The sequence below is a fragment of the Eptatretus burgeri genome, chromosome 2, assembly GCF_056783735.1.
Source record: "Eptatretus burgeri isolate ZD-2024b chromosome 2, Ebu_testis_v1, whole genome shotgun sequence".
Taxonomy (NCBI): Eukaryota; Metazoa; Chordata; class Myxini; order Myxiniformes; family Myxinidae; genus Eptatretus; species Eptatretus burgeri.
In genome coordinates, this window is record NC_140962.1 from 118599568 (window position 1) to 118619165 (window position 19598).

Sequence of the window (19598 nt, forward strand, 5' to 3'; positions counted from 1 at the left end):
GGAGGAAGTATAGCAACAAGAGGAGGTAAAAATGACAAAAGAAATGTAATAACAGTGAGTTGGAGACTGGAGTGAAATGGTGAGGATGGCTGGGGTGCACACATGCACAAAAATCCTGACTGGCACTGCTGGAGAGTCAGTGGCCCCAGTGGTTACTGTTCCCGCTGCTTATAGGGTCATGTTTTCAAAGTGTAATGCAGAGATTAAACGGAGAGCAAACAAATGTAAAGATGTCTTTAATCTTTGAAATAGCTGTTTGGATCAGAATAAATATATATTTTAAAGAACTAACATTTTCTGATATTCTGAATGACAAACTCTTCCTTGCAAATACATCTCACCACCAACAACAAATTGTTCTAGGAAATACAAATGTCAATCTTCCTAGTGGAAGTTGAAAAAAATCAAGACACTGGGTTTCCCTGTGGATCTTTCTCCAACATTGAACAAGGATTCAGAATCAATATCTTCACTGGATGTGTACATGAAGAATTACCAAAAAAACATAGCATCTGTGGACATATCCTCATGTTATAGTTTCACAATAAAAGTTTTCTTAGTTTCTAGAAACGGATGAGTTTCCAGTATAAATAGCTTTGCCTGAATTTAGTATTCAGGTGTATATCACAAGGTTATTTCTACATCGATGCACAGTCTGTCTCATGAAGTGCATAAAGTGACTTGAATAAAATGAACTTGACACAAAAGAAAAAATAAATCTTTTACACATTTGATTACAATTTAAGATTTCGGAATTTGGCAAAAAGGATGCGATACAACAACATTCACTGAAAACAAGGTACAATATAAATTAAAAATACAAACAGACAAACTAGAATCATTAATGACAGAGTAGACTATTTTAGAAATGGGAAAGTTGGGAGATAAGTTTATGGACTGCTTCAATGGGCCTTTCATGATTGATTTGCAACGAGCCGTTGCAGCTCGTTGCTAAAAGTAACATTTTGCTTATTTCCCTCCACATGGAAAGAAAAAACAGAATTTCATCCATAAAAATCGGAAGCCAGTCCAAGATAAGACAAGACTTTATCGATATCGGAACAAAAGAAGTGATGTACATTTGAATTGTCATATTTCTTGGCTTCTACTGAAAAGTGTAATGAAATGCAGTTTTTATATTCATTTATTATACATGTGATATGCACCTGTACATCATGTTATGTACATTATACATGATATGCACATGACATGACACCTGTGTTGATGAGCACATAGTCTTGATACTGGGGTCCTAGGTTCAAATCCCACAGACTGGATTGATTTGTCCCTTGTCTGTGAATACCCTTGTCAATGATCCAAAAGTATATTGAAGTCTCATCATGCCCATGTGATGCATCTGATTGATATGGTTTTTAGCTCCTCCATAAACCTTTGACCACTCCAAAAAAAATAAAACGTTCATTCATTTATAAAACTCACTGATAAGAATATATACAAAGGGTATCATGGCTGCCAGCACTACTGTGTGACCTGCTCAGATTATTGATCAGGGCAGACCATGGATCCTGAAGTTATTTTCTGCACATGATAAGAGTTGTAGAATTTATGGGGTTAACAAGTTCCAACTAGAAAGCATCTTAAAATGCAAAGCTCGTTTGCTTTGTACTTGAACTAAACATGATGAAAAAGAAAAAATGTGTAAATTTTATTACCTGGTGCTCTCCATATTATCTTCTTAAAGTTTTGTTGAAAATTTGACGACAAAAGCTCAAAAGGTTAAAAATAAAAAGTTATGGTCTGGACACACACACACACACACACACACACACACACACACACACACACACACACACACACACACACACACACACACACACACACACACACACACACACACACACACCCATCTCTCAATGGCTGGCTAATTATGGGATGTGCAATTGTATTCCAAAATTTACATCGACCCCAAACACGGTCTACTCATATTTTGAAGTATGCCTATTTTTAAGTGTGATTACTTTCCCAACGGTTTGAAACAATGTTGAAAGAGTCATTAGGTTCTCTGTTCTCGTATAAATTTTTTCGTTTCATCATTTCAACCATGGTTATGACCGTCTCTCGTGAATACAGGTGTAAAACTATACAAAGGCATCGCCATCTCTTTTCACTAGATGAAGCACATTAATTCGTTCGATCCATGATTATCTTGCAAGCATCGGGGGAAAAAAACAGGTAAATAGCTGTTTCAAGGGCTACAGTGGTCTATTTTATTTATTTTTGTTTTTGCATTTTACTTCAAAATTTTAACTTTGTGAATCGCAAGAAAAAAAGTGAAAAACGCATAGCTGAAGAAACAAAAGCACAACGAACTCAATATTTTGGTAAAAAGGATTGAAAGTTAAGAAAGCTCAATTTTTCATCCACCAAGTAGCCTTCATCAGGAATCAACATAGACCATGTACACTCAGATCTTCAATGCCATCCTGGAGAGGCGAGGTGACGCAGCCCACGAGTTCCTCTCGGATGAAGGCCACACTGTGGCTGAAACGGGCTTTCTGTGATATTTATTTTTGACAGAGTACAAATCATAGAGTTGTTTATGCTTTTGCGTTCTCCATTCTGCGGTTCTAAGGGGGTTTTTTGTGTGTGTAAATACGGATTCTTCCAATTAGATAGTGTTCTTGGTGTGCGAGATAAATGCCATTTGAATTGTTCTCGCTGTCTCTTGTAGTTGTTATTGTGCAACCATACTGAGTTCAGTGCAGATCTTTGTGCATTACAGAATAGTAATAATTATTGCTTTTAAACAAGAGGACTGGTGTGTTTAATCTTTTGTGTGCACCACCATGTGTGTATGAACATGTGACACCTGTGCAAATCCCTTCCCACAAACGGAGCACTTGTACGGACGCTCACCAGTGTGAACCCTCATGTGCGTGTGAACATGCGCGACTTGAGGAAAGGCTTTTCCACAGACGGTACACTTGTATGGCCGTTCACCGGTATGAATCCTCATGTGTTTTTTCAGTTGACCTGATGCCAAAAACGCTTTACTACAAACGGAGCAGCCATACGGGCGCTCACCCGTATGGATCATCATGTGCTGTCGAACATCACCGGGCTGGATAAATGTCTTTCCACAAACGGAACACTCGTGTGGTCGCTCTCCGGTATGAACTTTCATGTGTGTATGCACATTCGACACTTGAGTGAATGTCTTGCCACAAACAGAACACTTGTACGGTCGCTCTCCGGTATGAATCCTCATGTGCCTCTTTTGGTGGCTTGATGCAACAAAGCCCTTGCCGCATTCAGTGCACTTGTATGGGCGCTCGCCTGTGTGAACACTCATGTGAGACTGTACATGCGCCATTTGAGCAAAAGCTTTCCCACACACAGTGCACTTGAATGGGCGCTCTCCGGTGTGAATTCTCATGTGCGTTTGCAAATTTCCAGTAAAATCACTACTGTAAGGGCAATGAATGCACTTGTGCCTTTTATTACAAGAGCTCTGTGGGTGTGTCTTCATATGAAGGTGAAGTTCAACCTCTGTAAGGAATGACTGTGGGCACCTCCAGCAGGAAAACTGCCTTGCATGTTCCGTCAGCTCTTCTGTGATAACAAGAACAAATGCTAAACCATAATGTTGTTCCCCACATGGATCACAATCAATACATAACAACCTCCTCATCTGCTATCCAAAACAGACCATGTTGAAACGACACCCCTTTCAGCATACCTGGGATACTATTTATAAAATGCCGTCGGTGAGGGAAAAAGTTGTCATCGATATGTCATGACGTGTAATAAAAGAAGAGTGAATAATATATTTTTCAAAGAAAGTTAATATTTCTTGATGATGTTTAGAGCGGAAGGTGCAAACGTTGGGTAAAGATATAAATTTTTGATGGCCATTAAAACCTTGCCGATAATAAAATCACTTGAGAGTGCTCAGAAATGTTAGAATCAAATCTGCAGGTTAATAATTTGGGAAGATGAGCCGCTGGGAAGTAAAGTTTGCTATCCAACATGATACGAGTTATGATAAGGAGTTCAAAGAATTATAAATTAATTAAAAGTATCATTGAAAACATCGTTACTTTACCATCGACCTCGAGTTATACTCCTGAAATTGACTTATGATGTGTAGCTTAGATAGGTCTTATTTATCTCGATTTTTTTCATCAATGAGAAAAATTACAAAATATGGGATAGCCCACTTTACTTCTAAACTTCTGTGTTATTATCAAAGGACAAATCAAACTTAATGTAATTGCAAAATTTTAAGAATAACACCAATTACAATGTGTCGTTCTGCTTACCAAATATTTTTTAGAAATACAGTATTTGGAACCATGTCCACTCTCAAATATTCTGACAACAGCTACTGTCAGGTTTACTGACATCGAACCTACTTCTTACCTTGTGTGTTTTGCAAAAATATACTGATGATGAGTATAAGCGGATCGACTCCTGATTAGATCATCAACTGATGTTTTTTTTTAATATATATATATATAAATATACACAACTCTAATGTGACTCCTTAATGAAATGTCGAGAAGCTAGATTCACTTTCAGATACTGACACCGATTCCTCTGTCCTCCAGAAGTCTAAGCTGGATGCTCACCTCCATTCCATCCCTCTATCCTCTTGCCTGTCAAACTGACTCCCTATGTCTGTTGCCTCGTACTCCTCCCTCCAGCCTTTCAAGCGTGCCGTCCATCCTCATCTTGTATTTTCTCCCACACATCACACTCTGATCCCATATCTCTACTCTCGGTGACTACTCTTTTTTTTTTTCTTCTCCTTCTTCCATTCCTACAACTCAACCACTCGTTTGCATTGTGTCTGTGCTTTCCTTGTCTGTCTCATCCACCTTTACCCTCTGCCAGTTGTAAAGCTGTCATTTGGCTCCTCCCTGAGCCATAGATCCACTTCAGTCGACTTACTTTTTACATTCTGGCCGACGTCAATCCTTGTGAAAACGAATAATTCATGAGTGGGATGTACTTGAGCAGTGAAATGAGGTAATCCAATTTATTTTTCAGTTTGTGACCATTGAGATAAAGTGTTAGAAGGAAATTTGCACTGGCATATGACTCTCAGTGGTGGTCCAGCTTGTGAAGACCTCATGCTTAAAATCAAGGTCATTTAATCGGATATCAATGTCGCAGGTGTCTGATTTACAAAAGTGCATCCTTTGAATTTTCAGCCACTCATCCTTTTGTTTTTTTTTCACATTTACATGCTAAAAGTCGATTCCTCCAAAGGAGTACGTGCTGTCTGGAGAGCGTGGTGGTCAAAAGGATAACAATGAATGGTTACCTCCACCACCAAAGATCGATGGAGGTTATGTTTTCACCCCAGTCTGTTTGTGTCTGCTGTTTATTTGTCTATGAGCAGGATATCTCAAAAAGTTGTGGAAGGATTCGGACGAAATTTGGTGGACAGGTTGGGTGTACGACAAGGACAAATTGATTAGATTTTGGTGGAGATCCAGATCCAGATGAGAGAATTTTTAAACTGATTCTTCACCATTGAGTGATGGGGCTAAAAACTATATACAACACCGATATCTCAAAAAGTTGTGGGTGAGTTTTGACAAAACTAGGTGCATAAGTTGGTGAGGTGACAAGAACAAGCCGATTAGATTTTGTTGAATATCCGGGCCTATCAGTGGGATACAAAACATAAACTGTTCAGCTTGGTGGAGGTACGCACTCTACCGAGTGCCGTTCTAATTTATTGTGCTTTGCTTTTCAAACCATGACATAACACTCCTCTGGAATAAACATCAAGCTGACTCTTTTGCTTTGCTTTTTGTATCAACCTGAAATATTGATTTCTTGGGGAGAAAGCTTTATATGTCCAGTCATCAGCAATTTGTAGTCCACCATGAAAATATCTAATATATTCATTATGTGCATTCATTGCAATGTTATTTTATAGTTTCAAATGTGTCCTCCACAATAGTCAGAATATACTATTATGTGTTTAATATCAAGCTGCTCATCTCACTTCACCAGTGGAGAATTCAAGATACGAGTTTGTTTGAGGCCTGCGAGGCTTCGCCCTTGTGCCACATATGATCCATTATGCTTTTGTCATAGTGCACATAAAAGTTGTACACTGTTGTCGTTTGTAGTAAACCTTGTTTGTCATCAAAAAATAGCATTGGCAAGGTTTCGTCAAATGTTATAACATCCAGAGCAGGATCCATTTTGGTAGCTGTAGCATTTGCTTTCAGCGAACTCCTTATCTTGTCGGCCTTTTTCAGTGGATATATTTTTGTTGCCTCAATAAGCTTCTTCCGTTACACATCATATTCAGTGTCAATTTTCACTTTCAATGAATATACCTTGCATGAATCTTTCTGAGGTGGTTGGAAGATCAAACTGAGTTGTCTGAAAGATGTTTCGATAGGCCCACTCCTTTAATGGTTGCCTTCCATCTTCTCTGCACTTTTCCTGATACAGCATGTATAGCTTTCGCAGATTGATCTCAGGAGGAAGGCATCGTCTGCCTCCCAGGTGTTCCCAAGTGTAATAACTACAATACCTTGGAAAACTGGAAAGATGCTGTTTAATATATTCTAGGTCATCGACTGGTAATTTATTAGGTGGTGCGTGTTGACCCCTTTTGTCAGTTGCAGGCATACCATCATTGTTACGTTGTTTTTTCAATGCCCTATCAATCACTCCATTTGAAATACTGAGTGTGGTCAGAAAAAAAGTTTTGCAAACAGTCAAGGATCCCTTTTCTGTGGTAGTCATGTAGAATATTCGAGTATATCCCTTTCTGGGCTCCTGCTGATTTTGTGAATACCGTCTCTTTGGCACTACCTGTTCGATTGCACCACAGATCCAGGACACCTGAGCATTATAGTCTGCCAATGCCCAGTACTGTTGAAACAATTGCTTCCGTTCATCTTCTGATATCAAATGGCATTGGCGGTTACATTTGTGATTTGTGAGTTCTTTCATTCTACGGGATTCATGAACTACACCGTTACGACCAAAATATTCCTGCCCAGAGTTTCGTAGTCGTTTTCGTTTTACATCTTTCCAGTCTTTATGATGCTGTACTCGTTTTCGTGGTGTCTTTACAGGAGAATCCACAGTCGAATCTGCAGCAAAAATACCTGCTTGTACCTCCTTCCTAATAGTGTCTTCACTTCGACGTACTTCTGATGTGGGGATTAGGACTGGACTTTCCGATGCTTCTGAAAAAAGTCAAATTTTGGGAGCATGTTTCATAAGGACAGAAAATATGCTGGTTAAATACAATACAGATGTAGCAATATTCAAGATATCGTCTGAGTTGTAATATCAAACTTTACAACCTCACTTAAAATTGCAATGAGCTTTAAGTGGAAAAGTGGTCTCACCAACATGGTGGAAATATGTAGTTGATAATTCAAGCACAGAACTACTAACGGTCTGTGTGGGTGGCACAAAATAATAAAAAATCAGAAGGAAATGGATGATTTATCCACCATGAAAGATGACAAGGTGCTGGTGTTTCAGTCCTTACCCTTTATCGAAGCAATATAGGAAATTGAAAAGGTAAGGCCTGAAACGTCAGCACGTTGTCGTCTTTCAGAGCGGATAAATCAATCATTTTCTTCCCGTTGATGGATTATGTTATATCACTGATTTACAATAAACTCCGACCTTTCTACAGCACAGGTAATACTGAATGTGTTATGAATGAAATTGCATTATTTTTAAAAGCAAGTTAAATAAAGTCTGTAACCGAGAAATACTGGAGGCGCTCATCCTCCGCCAGCTACCTCGACTGCAATGTAAACCAATATGGGTAGAATGCCAAAAATAATTATTTTGTATGAACACATAGAATGTTTACCTTCTGCAGACTCTTCAACTTTTCATTAATCTCGATACAACAGAGGATCACTTTCAGACTGAACATTTTATTGAAAACTTTTGTTAAGGCCCTGTCACACCTTGACGATTTAGCCAACGTATGCCTGACGTATGCAAAATTGAGCTAAAACGCCAGCACACGTCGAATAAGTTATGGGTAAGTTTGTATACGTTAAGCGCACGCTGGCATACGTCGTAGTACGCTGGCATACGTCGTAGTTCGCCGAGTTGTTAGACAAATTTTCCATGCTTGAAATTTTCCGACGTATGCCAGCGTATGGCTCACACGTTCCGCATACGCTGCCATAAGTTGTAGGCACGTTACACGATCGTTGACACACGTCGACACACGTTACTTGTAAGTTACTCATAAGTCGAAACACGTTGAGGTAATGCTTAGCGTACCCGAAACTTATTTCTAACCTATGAGTAACGTGTTGTAGGCACATTACACGGTCGTTGACACACGTCGACTACACGTTACTTGCAAGTTACTCGTAAGTCGAAACATGTCGAGGTAATGTCTAGCTTAGTGGTTCTCAAACTTTTGTTGCCGCGACCGCCCCCCCCCCCCCAAAAAAAAAAAAACCATGGAGTCTGGAACACTGACGGGTTCCTCCTGTGAAGCCCATTTTTATATACCAATTCCCCTAAACGCTGGCAATACACTATTATACAGTAGCTGTAAGTTAGAAACACGTTCAGTAAGTTCTATGGTCGTCCGGAAGACGTCAATCAAATTCGTCTACATACGTCAATGTGCGTTGGAGAAACGTTACACATAGGTTCAAAGCACGTTACTCATAGGTTCAAAATTAAGTTTCGGGTATGGTAAACATTACCTCGACATGTTTAGACCTATGAGTAACTTACAAGTAACGTATGTCGACGTGTGTCAACGATTGCGTAGCGTGCCTACAAATTATGCCAGCGTATGCGGAATGTGTGTTGTACGTCGAGAAATTTTCAACATGCTGAAAATTTGTCGACGTACTCTGCGTATGACGACGTATGCCAGCGTACTACGACATATGCCAGCGTGCTATTAACGTATACAAAACTTACCCATAACGTATTCGACGTGTGCCAGCTTGGTTCGGCAAATTTTTCATACGTCGGCATACGTCGGCATACGCTGGCTAAAACGTCAAGGTGTGACAGCGGCTTCACACTTCGATGTCTAGTGCGGTTATGATTTGAATCGTCGAGCCGCAGCCTATGAATAGCCTACGCCACATAATCGTCGGCGATACGCTGCCGTGCGCTATGCATAAATTAGACTATCCTTGGGCATAGGTTGTGAACGCCGACAACACGCTCAGCATTCGTTGGTATAAGTTATCTATATGTGATTAAAATGTTCTGTGTACGTTACGAATACGTTATGCATACGTCCAACACGTTATTATACGCCCAAAACTTAAAAAAAGCATCAATAGTTCAGCGTACGCCAGCGTTTTATCTACATTTTGAGACCTTGCCATACGCTGGCTAAAATGTCAAGGTGTGACAGCCCCTTTACATCTGACTGCATGGGCACTACCATGTTTGATTGCAGGAAAGGAACCTTTACACCTGGATAAAGCCAGTCACAAGATTGGAATAGGTCTTTATCTGATCCACAGTTGGCTGCACACACGAGATGCATGTATGCTATTTTCAGCGAATGAGGCATTGACCCCGAAGTATTATTTCAGTGCCCCAAACTCGTTTTGGCTTGATAGGTGGGATAATCCAGTTTACTTCTCAACGGCTCAGTTATGAAGTCTCAAAGACACGCGAATTTGTTCTCGGATGGCCTTCAGTCACAAATTCCTGGACCCATGAATCGCAGGACTTGTTTTTTTCATGGAAGTTTTAGAAGTGTGGCCAGGTTCATGAAAATTGATGATGCTGAAGAAAAAGAAAATTCTCCGTATTGGTTAATTTGTCACAGAATGAACCAATTAACACAGGCTCTCACTCGTGATGTAACCAACATTGCCTGAAAAGCACCTCTCCTCGCGGAAGATTCACTATATGCTCAAAAGTAATACACACCTTCACAGGTTAGGTTTCAGATGCTCAGATTCTCTCCATCATCTTTTATACTGTATTGTATTTCTGCTGATGTAAAATACATATTTTCCTTTTTGCTATAATTGTTCTATCCCGTCATACAATTTAGATTTTTATTAACCCTTAACAGCAGTCATAATATGAAGCTATTTCTTTGGAAGCAATTTTACATTTCAACTCTAACCCCAACTGATAATAAATTTTTAAAAAAATTACCCCCGTGTGGGGGTGACAGTCATCTCTATAATACCACAAGTTCTCAATGTTCAGTTATGACCGAAGACTACTGTGCAGTTCTACTGCGCAGCTCGAACTGCGCAGTTTGGTTAAAGATGACTCGGCATTTTGTCGCGCACGAAATTATATTTTGAAAATAAATGCCGACGTTTACATTTCGGGTTTTGAAACTTTTGCACCTTCGGCGGAAAATGTATAAATATAAAAATTACCCCCGTGCGGGAGTGACGGTCATCTCTGCGAGAAAATATACAGCCTCCTGAAAGTAGGGCAGTTTTTGCAAACTTTGAAGTCACGTGACGCGAAAACGAATATCGAAAACTTTGAAGTCACGTGACGCGAAAGCGAATATCGAAAATCCAGCCTGACAAAATTTAGATATTGTCCCATAGATTTATATGCCACAATCAAATTCAAGATCGCTTGAGAAATGTAGGAGGAGATAGATTTTGAAAATCGTCATTTTCGCATTTTTTGCCAACTTTGAAGTCACGTGACACGAAAGCGAATATCGAAAATCTGGCCCGACCAAATTTAGATATTGTCCCATAGATTCATATGCCACAGTCAAATTCAAGATCGCTTGAGAAATGGCGGAGGAGATAGAATTTGAAAATCGTCATTTTCGCAACTTCAAAGGCCTCGTGACCTTGACCTTGAAAGTCAGACCATCGTGTACGTCTCATCGACCTCTATCAAGATCACTAATGGCCAGATCTCCCGCTTCAACTTCATTGTGGATGGACGGATGGACGGATGGACAGACGGACGGACGGATCATCACCTCTCCTCTCACCACCAATATTATTAGGTCATGCTCGAAGAGATGACCTAAAAAAGGCAAAAAATGTGTTTTATATTTATATTTCATTTCTCCTTCCTTCTTTGCGAATCGCATTGGCGTTTTTAGCTATCTTCCAGATCACGTGACGATCAAACGGAAAGGAAATTCAAAAATCTGTCCAGTTAGATACAAGATAATATTTTTTACTATCATAATCATTAAACAGTTGCCGAATATCTTGTAGAATGGCAGACTAGATAGATTTTGAAAATGGCGATTTTTATAACTTTCGTGACCTCATGACCTTGACCTTGAACCTGGACAAAAGTTACATCATTGTGCAACACTCATCGACCTCAACCTACATACTAACTTTCATCAAGGTCGGAAAGAAAAATTGTTGACGGACGGACGGACGGACGGACATTTGGTCCGACTTTATTTGGTCATCTCGGTAGAGATGACCTCAAAAAGGTAACAAGTTAAACAAATTTTCAGAAAGAGCAGTGGATATGCCTACTCACCATCAATATTTGAGTCATCAAAGCGACATGTAGGGAGAAGTTCTGAGGTTTCATAAGCTGCCAAAATACAGGAATGCAACACCGGTAAGTATTTACAGAACGAGAAATATAAATTCGAGAACTCAAAATAAATCTACCAAAAGTCCATACCACCAAAGTTAAATAAATTCCTGAATTAGTGACGTATAAGAAAACCACAAATGTGACTTTTCTACATGATCCCCTCCTTTCTCTGTACACAGTTGCCACCTTTATATCCAGTCAATGTATCACAGGGTGAAGTTCAAACCGCTAATAAAACACCATCTCCAATGGCAGATCGTGATGAACATTGAGTGCCAAGCAACAAATCTTTCAGTTTCTGGAAACACCAAGGAGTTAGTCCGAACCATTTCAGACAAGTTGGGAGGACATGGCAATGTTTCAATGCACTTTTCATTCAAGAATTTTGTCAGTTTTATCAATTACTATACGATCCGTGAACCCGTTGGGTTCCCGTTGTGACAGCTGTTGATAAAATAATCATTTCAAAAAAAGAAAAAGATAGCTACAACAAACTATACCGCTGAGGTTGTTTGCATTGATCAAATTCTCCTGAAGAGTACTTGACTGAATCGGGAATTGATTTTTTAAATAATTTTTTTTCGTTGCTCAATTTGAATGAAACTTAATATTGTGCATCAATTTGGAAAAAAAAAATGGAGAAAAGAAAGTCGAAGAAATTATTGTGCGTAATCTTCTAAACACAATTTTATTTATTAATGAACACTGAAGGATTAGATCAAAATGGCGATGTTTATTTTATGCTTAAAAATAAATCGTTCTTTGTCTATACTAAATGTTTGAGATTTTTTAATAAATCATTTCAAGAATAACAAATGATAGCTCCAGCGAACTATACCGCTGAGATTGTTTGCATTGATCAAATTCTCCCGAAGAGTACTTGACTGAATCGGGAATTGATTTTTTAATAATTTTTTCGTTGCCCGATTTGAACGAAATTTGATACTGCACACCACAGGAGAATGGTGAGTAAGGTGGGCCGAAATATTTTGCGCTATCGTGTACTGTTTTGGCTGTATTTCGGGAACATACATACATATACATACAAGATGAGAGTTTTAGTAATACATAGATGTGGCGATGCATTGTTCTGATCGAGATATGAAATTGGTATTGACGAGGGTGACAAAAATTAAACCTTATTTGTGCCAGAAAAATCATTTGGAAGACCTTGTCATTTTAAAGAAAACTTAACATTTCTTTAGTGGTTGGGTACCACTGTGCTTTCACTGCATTCACGATCAATTAGTCTTGTGATTAAACAAAGGGATCCAGAACTCAATGTGATTATATTATGCATAAACATGGTTGGGTTTGCCACTTTTCATGAATGAATGACAACAGAAGTTGTTGCAACCGATATTGCTACATGAATGCAGTGAAATGCAGTTACACATCGTTTTTCATGCAAAATACATAGCAGCTTGTATGCATGCAAAATACATACATAACTGCTAAAACACATGCAAAACATTTATAAGCTAATGTAAGAACAATGTAACCTATCAGGTCACAGAACAAAACAGTATTGTTGAGTTCTCCATAAACAACTCAACCGGTAGACCATCAGCTGAATGCAGGTTGTAGCATTTGATATAAGAATGCAGCCCCTTTCTGGAGTAGGCAATGGCTAACTTCCCTGCTAATGTCTCCTGCTCTTCCACTGCTCCAGTTGGGTTGTCTGATTATGTGCTGTGAGAATCAACATCTCTGGCTATTTTCAGAGAATGGCCTCAGCACTGCTGAGTCTTGCAGTTCACTCAAGTTGACTAGCAAGGACTCCTTTATATCTGTCACCCTTGAAATTAACTCAGCCTGGAAATTTTTCCAAAGAAACCTGCTCTCTTTTCTGCACACATTCATCCCATCTCATCTTCAGTTGTCATCCTCTTTCTCCCACTCATGGTATACTGAATACTGTGGAAAGGCAGTTGCCTTGAAACAACATGCCTTCTCTACCTGGAAGGCAAGCCCAGCCAAATGTAACCTGAGATCACTCCAAAACCCCCACAAGTGTGTGTCCGCTCTCAGGAGAGCCAGAAAACAACATCTGACCAACCTCAAGATTGAACTTTCAAAACTTGTCACCCTTGAAAACCTGGTGGCACCTTGTTAAGTCTGTCTCTCAAATATGCCCCTCCCCCAATCCCTTCTCTCACTTCAAATGGCATCACAGCAAACTCTGCTCATGAGAAGGCTGAATGCCTCAATTCTGTGTTTGCTTCCAGATATCGTGTCCACAACCCCTCACTCTTTACACTCAGCCTATCCGGCCACACCCAACTGCACTGAGATTGAGTCTTTTGCACCTTAGAATGTGGAGAAGTTTCTGGCAACCGTCGACTGATTCTACAACTGGCCCAGACAGTATCAGTGCACGTGTCCTAAAAACATGCTCTGGTCCTCTTACACTTCTTCTTTCTGCTCTATTCACCCTAAAATTTACCCTCGGCCATCTTCAATCTGCTTGGAAGACAACAACATCACCACATTACATGAAACATAACCTCCACCCACCTTCGGTGGCAGAGGTAACAAGATGCAAAAATTGAACCCTTCAAATGCTGACCTATCAGCTGACTTCCAATCATTAGCAAGGTCCTGGAATCCATTATCAGAGTCAAAAAGGCCTGATCTCAGACCATCAGTTCAGATTCAGAACAGGTCACAAAATCTTAACATAAACACTCTACCTTGGACATGCCGCTTCTGCTCTCCCAACAATAGATGGAGGCCCTCAATGTCAGGCATGAAATCAGGGCTGTCTCTATGGACATATCGCATGCTTTTGATACAGCCTGGCACCCCGCCTTGCTTTCCAAACTCACTGCCGAAAGCAGCCAAGGTCATCTCCACACATGGCTGACTGACTTCCTTGACTCTTGTAGCCAATGCAAGGCTCTCAACAGGATCCTCTCATTTCTGCTCCCTGTGAAAGCCGGAGTGCCCAAAGCTGTGTTCTGGGACCAGTCCTATCCCTAATCTTCATCGCCGATCTCTCTGACTGGAAAATTCTCCTTTGCTAAAAATTCCACCCTCTGTGATAACATTCCTCATCCTTCAGATAGACAGACAGCAGCCTTTTCCCTCTCTGCAGACCTAAATATAATCACAAACTGGTCAAACACTTGGAATACATTTTAAAATCCTGACAAGTCTCACATTCTGGCTCTCCAAAACAAATCCTCTGGTGAACCCTCACATGTACTGACTTAAAAATCCTCTTGAAGAAGTTCAGTCACAGTCAAATCTTTGTCCCTCACTATCAGCCATGATGGTCTATCTTGAGCAAACCACATATCCAAGTTGGCCTCCAAAGCCAGTCTCCCCAAAATCTCTTATTTCTCCACTGGGCATCCTCCATCGTGCAGTCTTTCCTTGGCACACCTGAACTTCTATCTACCTACAATGTCTTTATCCCAGCTTGATAAAGCACTGCTCTCCCCTCTGGGCTGGCACCCTTGCCTCACACTTGCTTAGTTGACGCCGTGGAAACAAAGGTCTTCAAAATCATTGGATGCTCCCACGATGAGGCGTATTATCTGGCCCTCTCACTTTCCCATTGCAGAGGTGTCTCTGGCTTCAACAGCACCCTCTGCCCTTTCCATGCTCCTCCCCCATCCCCCCTCCCAGGTTTATGCAGGGCACACGCAGTCTCTCAGTAACCCCCTTCTGGTGAAACTCCCCAAATCCAGTCTCACTGCCTCCCTCCACTTATTAGTTCCTCTTTTTTTTCTCACCTGTGGAACCAACTTCCTCAGTCTCTTCAATCTCATTCTTCCCTTCAGAGCTTCAAGACAGCTGTTCACCACCATCTCAGGTCATCCTCCATCCACATCCATGATCTTTTCTACCTCCATTAACCCTTCCCAGGCCCACCTTTTTCTGAGTTTTCAGTTTTTCCTTCCGCTTCTCTTATTGATGGTTTGGGGATCCAACCATCTTGTTCACCCCCCATGTCCTCCCCTTGCCCTCATTCTTCCCCACATCCCTTATTTCTCCAAGTCTCCCTCTATTTTGTCCCTCAACTCTGTTGTTGGTGTGTTTTCCCCCCACCACCTCAATCTCTTTCTACTGTTATTTTTGTTCTGTTACATCCTGATCCATTGTGTGTTCTAGCTCCTACATTAGCCTAAACACTGTGTGCAGCGTACAAAGCAGAAAATTAGAAATGCAAGTGTCAGTAACAGTTGCCCACTAAGACATCCACATACTATTTTCTTGTACTGTATTCATAAATACATTTGGTGTGTTTAACTGTGGGTCATTAAGATGCAATGGATACTTGCATGGAATCTGTTGCAAAGATTGTGAGGCTTGTAAAAATTGAGGCTCTGAATAGTTCTGTGGTTCAGCAGTAGCAAATTTAGCCCTCTGCAAAGCACTACTAACCTGCCACAGAGTCAGCGGTAATGTCCCCCTCTGAAACATCACGTGGCTCTTCTTTCACACAGACTCTACTCAAAGCCTCATTGGAAGTTGGAGGTACATTTTCAAGGTAACTTCCCGTCTCCATGGAATCCACTTCACCTGCAGACAACTAACCATCAAGAAAACTGATGCATAACTATGGTAGACAATGCTTTTGAATTGAGACCTTTTACCTTGCGACCGGAATTCTAATATTGCTTTGGGCTTGATCTCCAGCACTGAGCTGAAACACACACACACACACACACACACACACACACACACACACACACACACACACACACACACACACACTCATATGGAGGTGGATACTTTGAGACCTGGGAGGGCCCATTCCACTTTCTGAAACTCCTATATGGAGATAACAACCAAAAGCAATAATACACGCACCGGTGCCAAATGCCATTGTGGTAACAGTTTATATACATGCACACATGTTCAAATGTACACACGCATCAAGTAAATAAAAACGACAAACACAAAGATTTACCTTTAAACAGCGTTCTTTGAAAGAGGATTTAAAGTGGGAAATTAGTGAAATTCAAGTCAAAAATGTATCAAACCACAGAACACAAAATGTCCATCTATACTCCATACCTTTACAGCTCAAACAAACACGGCGAACACCTGGTCGGATGGACCTTACTGTTTATAAAAAAAAAAAGTATCTATGTCGAAGTGAGAGGTGGATTACAAAAGGAGATCGCACAAAAAGATTAAACAAAGCGATGTCCTGTAAGAGTAAAATTGCACGTTTTCAGTGGAGGAGACGCCTCTTGAGGCGGTGAGCAGTTTCGCTCACTTTCGTACAATGGACGTCACCTTCATCAGGTCAATCGATCCTATTCGTTGTAGACAGAAATAATTTGTCGGAACTTTATATCGACTTTGACTATGATTGCTTGACTGTGTGGAAACTGTACCACAGTCATTATTTTTTCCCCAACTAGCCCTCAGATAATTAGCATTACGTTTCCGCCGGTACTTTAGTGATTAATTTCTGCCTACTCATTATTCATGATGCTCTATGGTTCCACAAGTCAAGTAATCCCGTCCTTTCTTTCTCTCCACCAATCAACATTGAGGACATTACATTGTAACTTTATAAATGAGAGTTTGGTGCTTCTTCTGCATCTGCTTGCGGTTTTATCCTGAGGAGTGCAAGTCGAAAAGCTTTGATAATATTTTTTTCTTTGAAATTCATATTTAAACTTCATTGGCATTTTTTCGTCTTCTTCCTTTTTAAGAATCCTTGCCTTGGGATGAAGAACCATGTTGAAGCTCAGACTCGAGCTTCACCACCACAGCAAAATCTATAAAACAAAATGTGCATTTCAAAAAACAAAATCAATGGTCAATTCCTTCACGAAAATCCTCAAACTCAAAGTTTCTGACCTTTCAGCCACAGTTGATTCAAAGCTAAGAAGAAAGAATAATTATGCTGTGACCAACTTGTGCATCTTCTTTTCTTATGTGGCCAAAATCTAAACATAAACAGCATTCATAACATATAATGATATAGCATTAAACACATGTAGGTCCAAGATAGCTTAGTGATCAAATCATTACGCAAGTCCATCAGTTAAAAACATAGGAATCATGAAAAAACATAGCAACGAGGGCTCATAAAAGATGACACTGATATTTTCAAAAAAATAATCAAAGCGCAACTGAAATGGTCACCACGAGAAGGTCTCAGTTTCTCCACAAGATCGAGACTCATGGAAGAGCAAGGTGACGGAGGGTATGAACTGACAATAAGTCAGGGGGGCATCGTTTGGACACTATAAAGCAAGGAAATTAATGAACAGGTAAAGAGAGAGAAGGGGAGGACACACCGCAGTGTGCAGTAAGAGGATTAGGTGAGGAATGGTTAATGGTGGTGTAGATGCATTTTCTCTATAAATTCGCATCATGGGTTTGAGGATAATAATACAAATAATAAAATGTTGAAGCTTGATATTAAAATAAATGTATTAAATCTGAAATAGAGAAATGTACTCAAATATGATATGATTCCAGACCTTTACAGTAAGTTGAATTCAATAAAAAGAATTGCTTAAAAGTTATCTAAAGGAATTTTTTTTTATAAAAGACACCAACAAGTTAGAATGCGGGTCGAGGAAAAAGTCCAGATGTATTTACTAAGCTCTTATCGCTTCAAGATAATACAGCTTCCCAGTCTGGGAGAAGCAGACTGACTTTTAAAACCTATATACGATAGAAACTTATCTTTAATGTCCATAAGAGTTGAAGTTTGACGTCATTCTTGCATTCTGTGCTGGGAGAGGATTAACATGTCTGGATTTGAAATATATGTTACAAACATTCAACCAGTTCAGGCTGGGGCTGTATGAAGGCCGAAGATAAGCTCACCCTGGAGGATGTCAAGACCTGTCAAAGTTGGTGCCAGCGTCTGGGAAAAGTAAAATACTATGTCTCACTGGACACTATAGAAGGAACTGAAATTCTCCATGTATTTCAGAGATCTGGAACAAGTCTATTTCTGGTCTCTCCGATGCACATATGTATGTGTTTGTGCGTATTTTGTTTGTGTTAATTGTAAAATAAATGCTCAATTGTACAGAAGGCTCAGAAAATTCTTCTACAATTGTAATGACAATTGTGACATAGGATGGTGGATGATATGAGATTGCAATGCACTGCCTGTTTAAATCCCTGGAGAGAAGATGGGATAGCACAACCTCTGGAAGGCAGTTTGACATTTGGGAGAAGATAGTAATAAACAAGTTGAGAAATGCAGTCAGCCTGGATTTTGGAAATTTAACCAGGAGTGGGTTACTGGAAAAATGCCCACATTCAGGAGCTATTAGGGAGGGTCGGAGGGCTGAGAAAGCAGAGGGGACAAAACCAGAGGAGAGGTCATTTTAAAAACCAAAGAAGCCATAAACCTGCCTGTGATCTGAGACCAGCCGACCTTGTGCTTTGTCCTATTCGTGGGAGATTCCAATAATGTTGAGAGCTTTGGATTCCACAGAATTTATGAGACCATTGTGATGCTGTGGCCCCAACTAATAGGGTGAGCAGTCCTCCATGAAGCTACGGACAAAGACCTTATGGACTTTGAGTAGTTAAGGTTTGCCAAAGAAAGACTTGGAATGACTGAGGATGCCCAGTCTGCTGCTGGCTTTGGAGGATAGCTTTGCTGTATGGGCAGCCGAGGAGAGGTCAAGAAGTTCAAGCAACCGAACCTCTTCCAGTGGTTTAGGATGGAAAAAGAGAGGCAAGTTTGTTTGATGGTCCTTCCAGAGTGACAGGGTGAGATTGAGATTTTCCAGGATTTCAGGAAATGTTCCATTTATCTGATCAGAATCTAATCATTCCAGATTGATCAACAGAGAGTGACAGAGCTGCTATATGCCTATCAGTGCTGCACCACAAAGTGTACAGTCATCTGCCAAAAAGATGAGAGGGTTTTCAGAGCATTGCAGATCAGGTCATTTATGTATCGTCGCTTTGGCCCACCTTCAATGGGAAATTTGAAGTGCTGATATTTCCACAAAGTGATACGTTTTCTCAGACACATGGCACATATAAAAATCGAGATATACTATAACCATATTTTGCCTTGCCACACTATGAAAAGTCACCCCACTCACTCGGCTGATTGACAACCAATGGCAAGTGAG

The 19598-nt window shown here is 40.2% G+C and overlaps 1 protein-coding gene across 3 annotated transcripts in view; it reads right to left on the minus strand.

Annotated features, from left to right (window-relative positions):
- Positions 1-220: 220 nt before the first annotated feature.
- Positions 221-19598, minus strand: part of LOC147032927 (uncharacterized) — a 31859-nt gene continuing 12481 nt past the window's right edge. Inside the window, exons 2-5 of one of the 3 annotated variants that reach the window (XM_085870948.1) lie at positions 17205-17261; positions 15910-16047; positions 11455-11511; positions 221-3573 (exon numbers count right to left, since the gene is read on the minus strand). In XM_085870948.1, the coding sequence (XP_085727074.1) occupies positions 2786-3573; positions 11455-11511; positions 15910-16047; positions 17205-17261 (1040 nt within the window). In that variant the 3' untranslated portion in view covers positions 221-2785. Of the gene's footprint in view, positions 7188-11454; positions 11512-15909; positions 16058-16121; positions 17262-19598 lie in introns of all 3 variants that reach the window. The other 2 variants (XM_085870949.1, XM_085870947.1) reach the window with 2 other exon arrangements.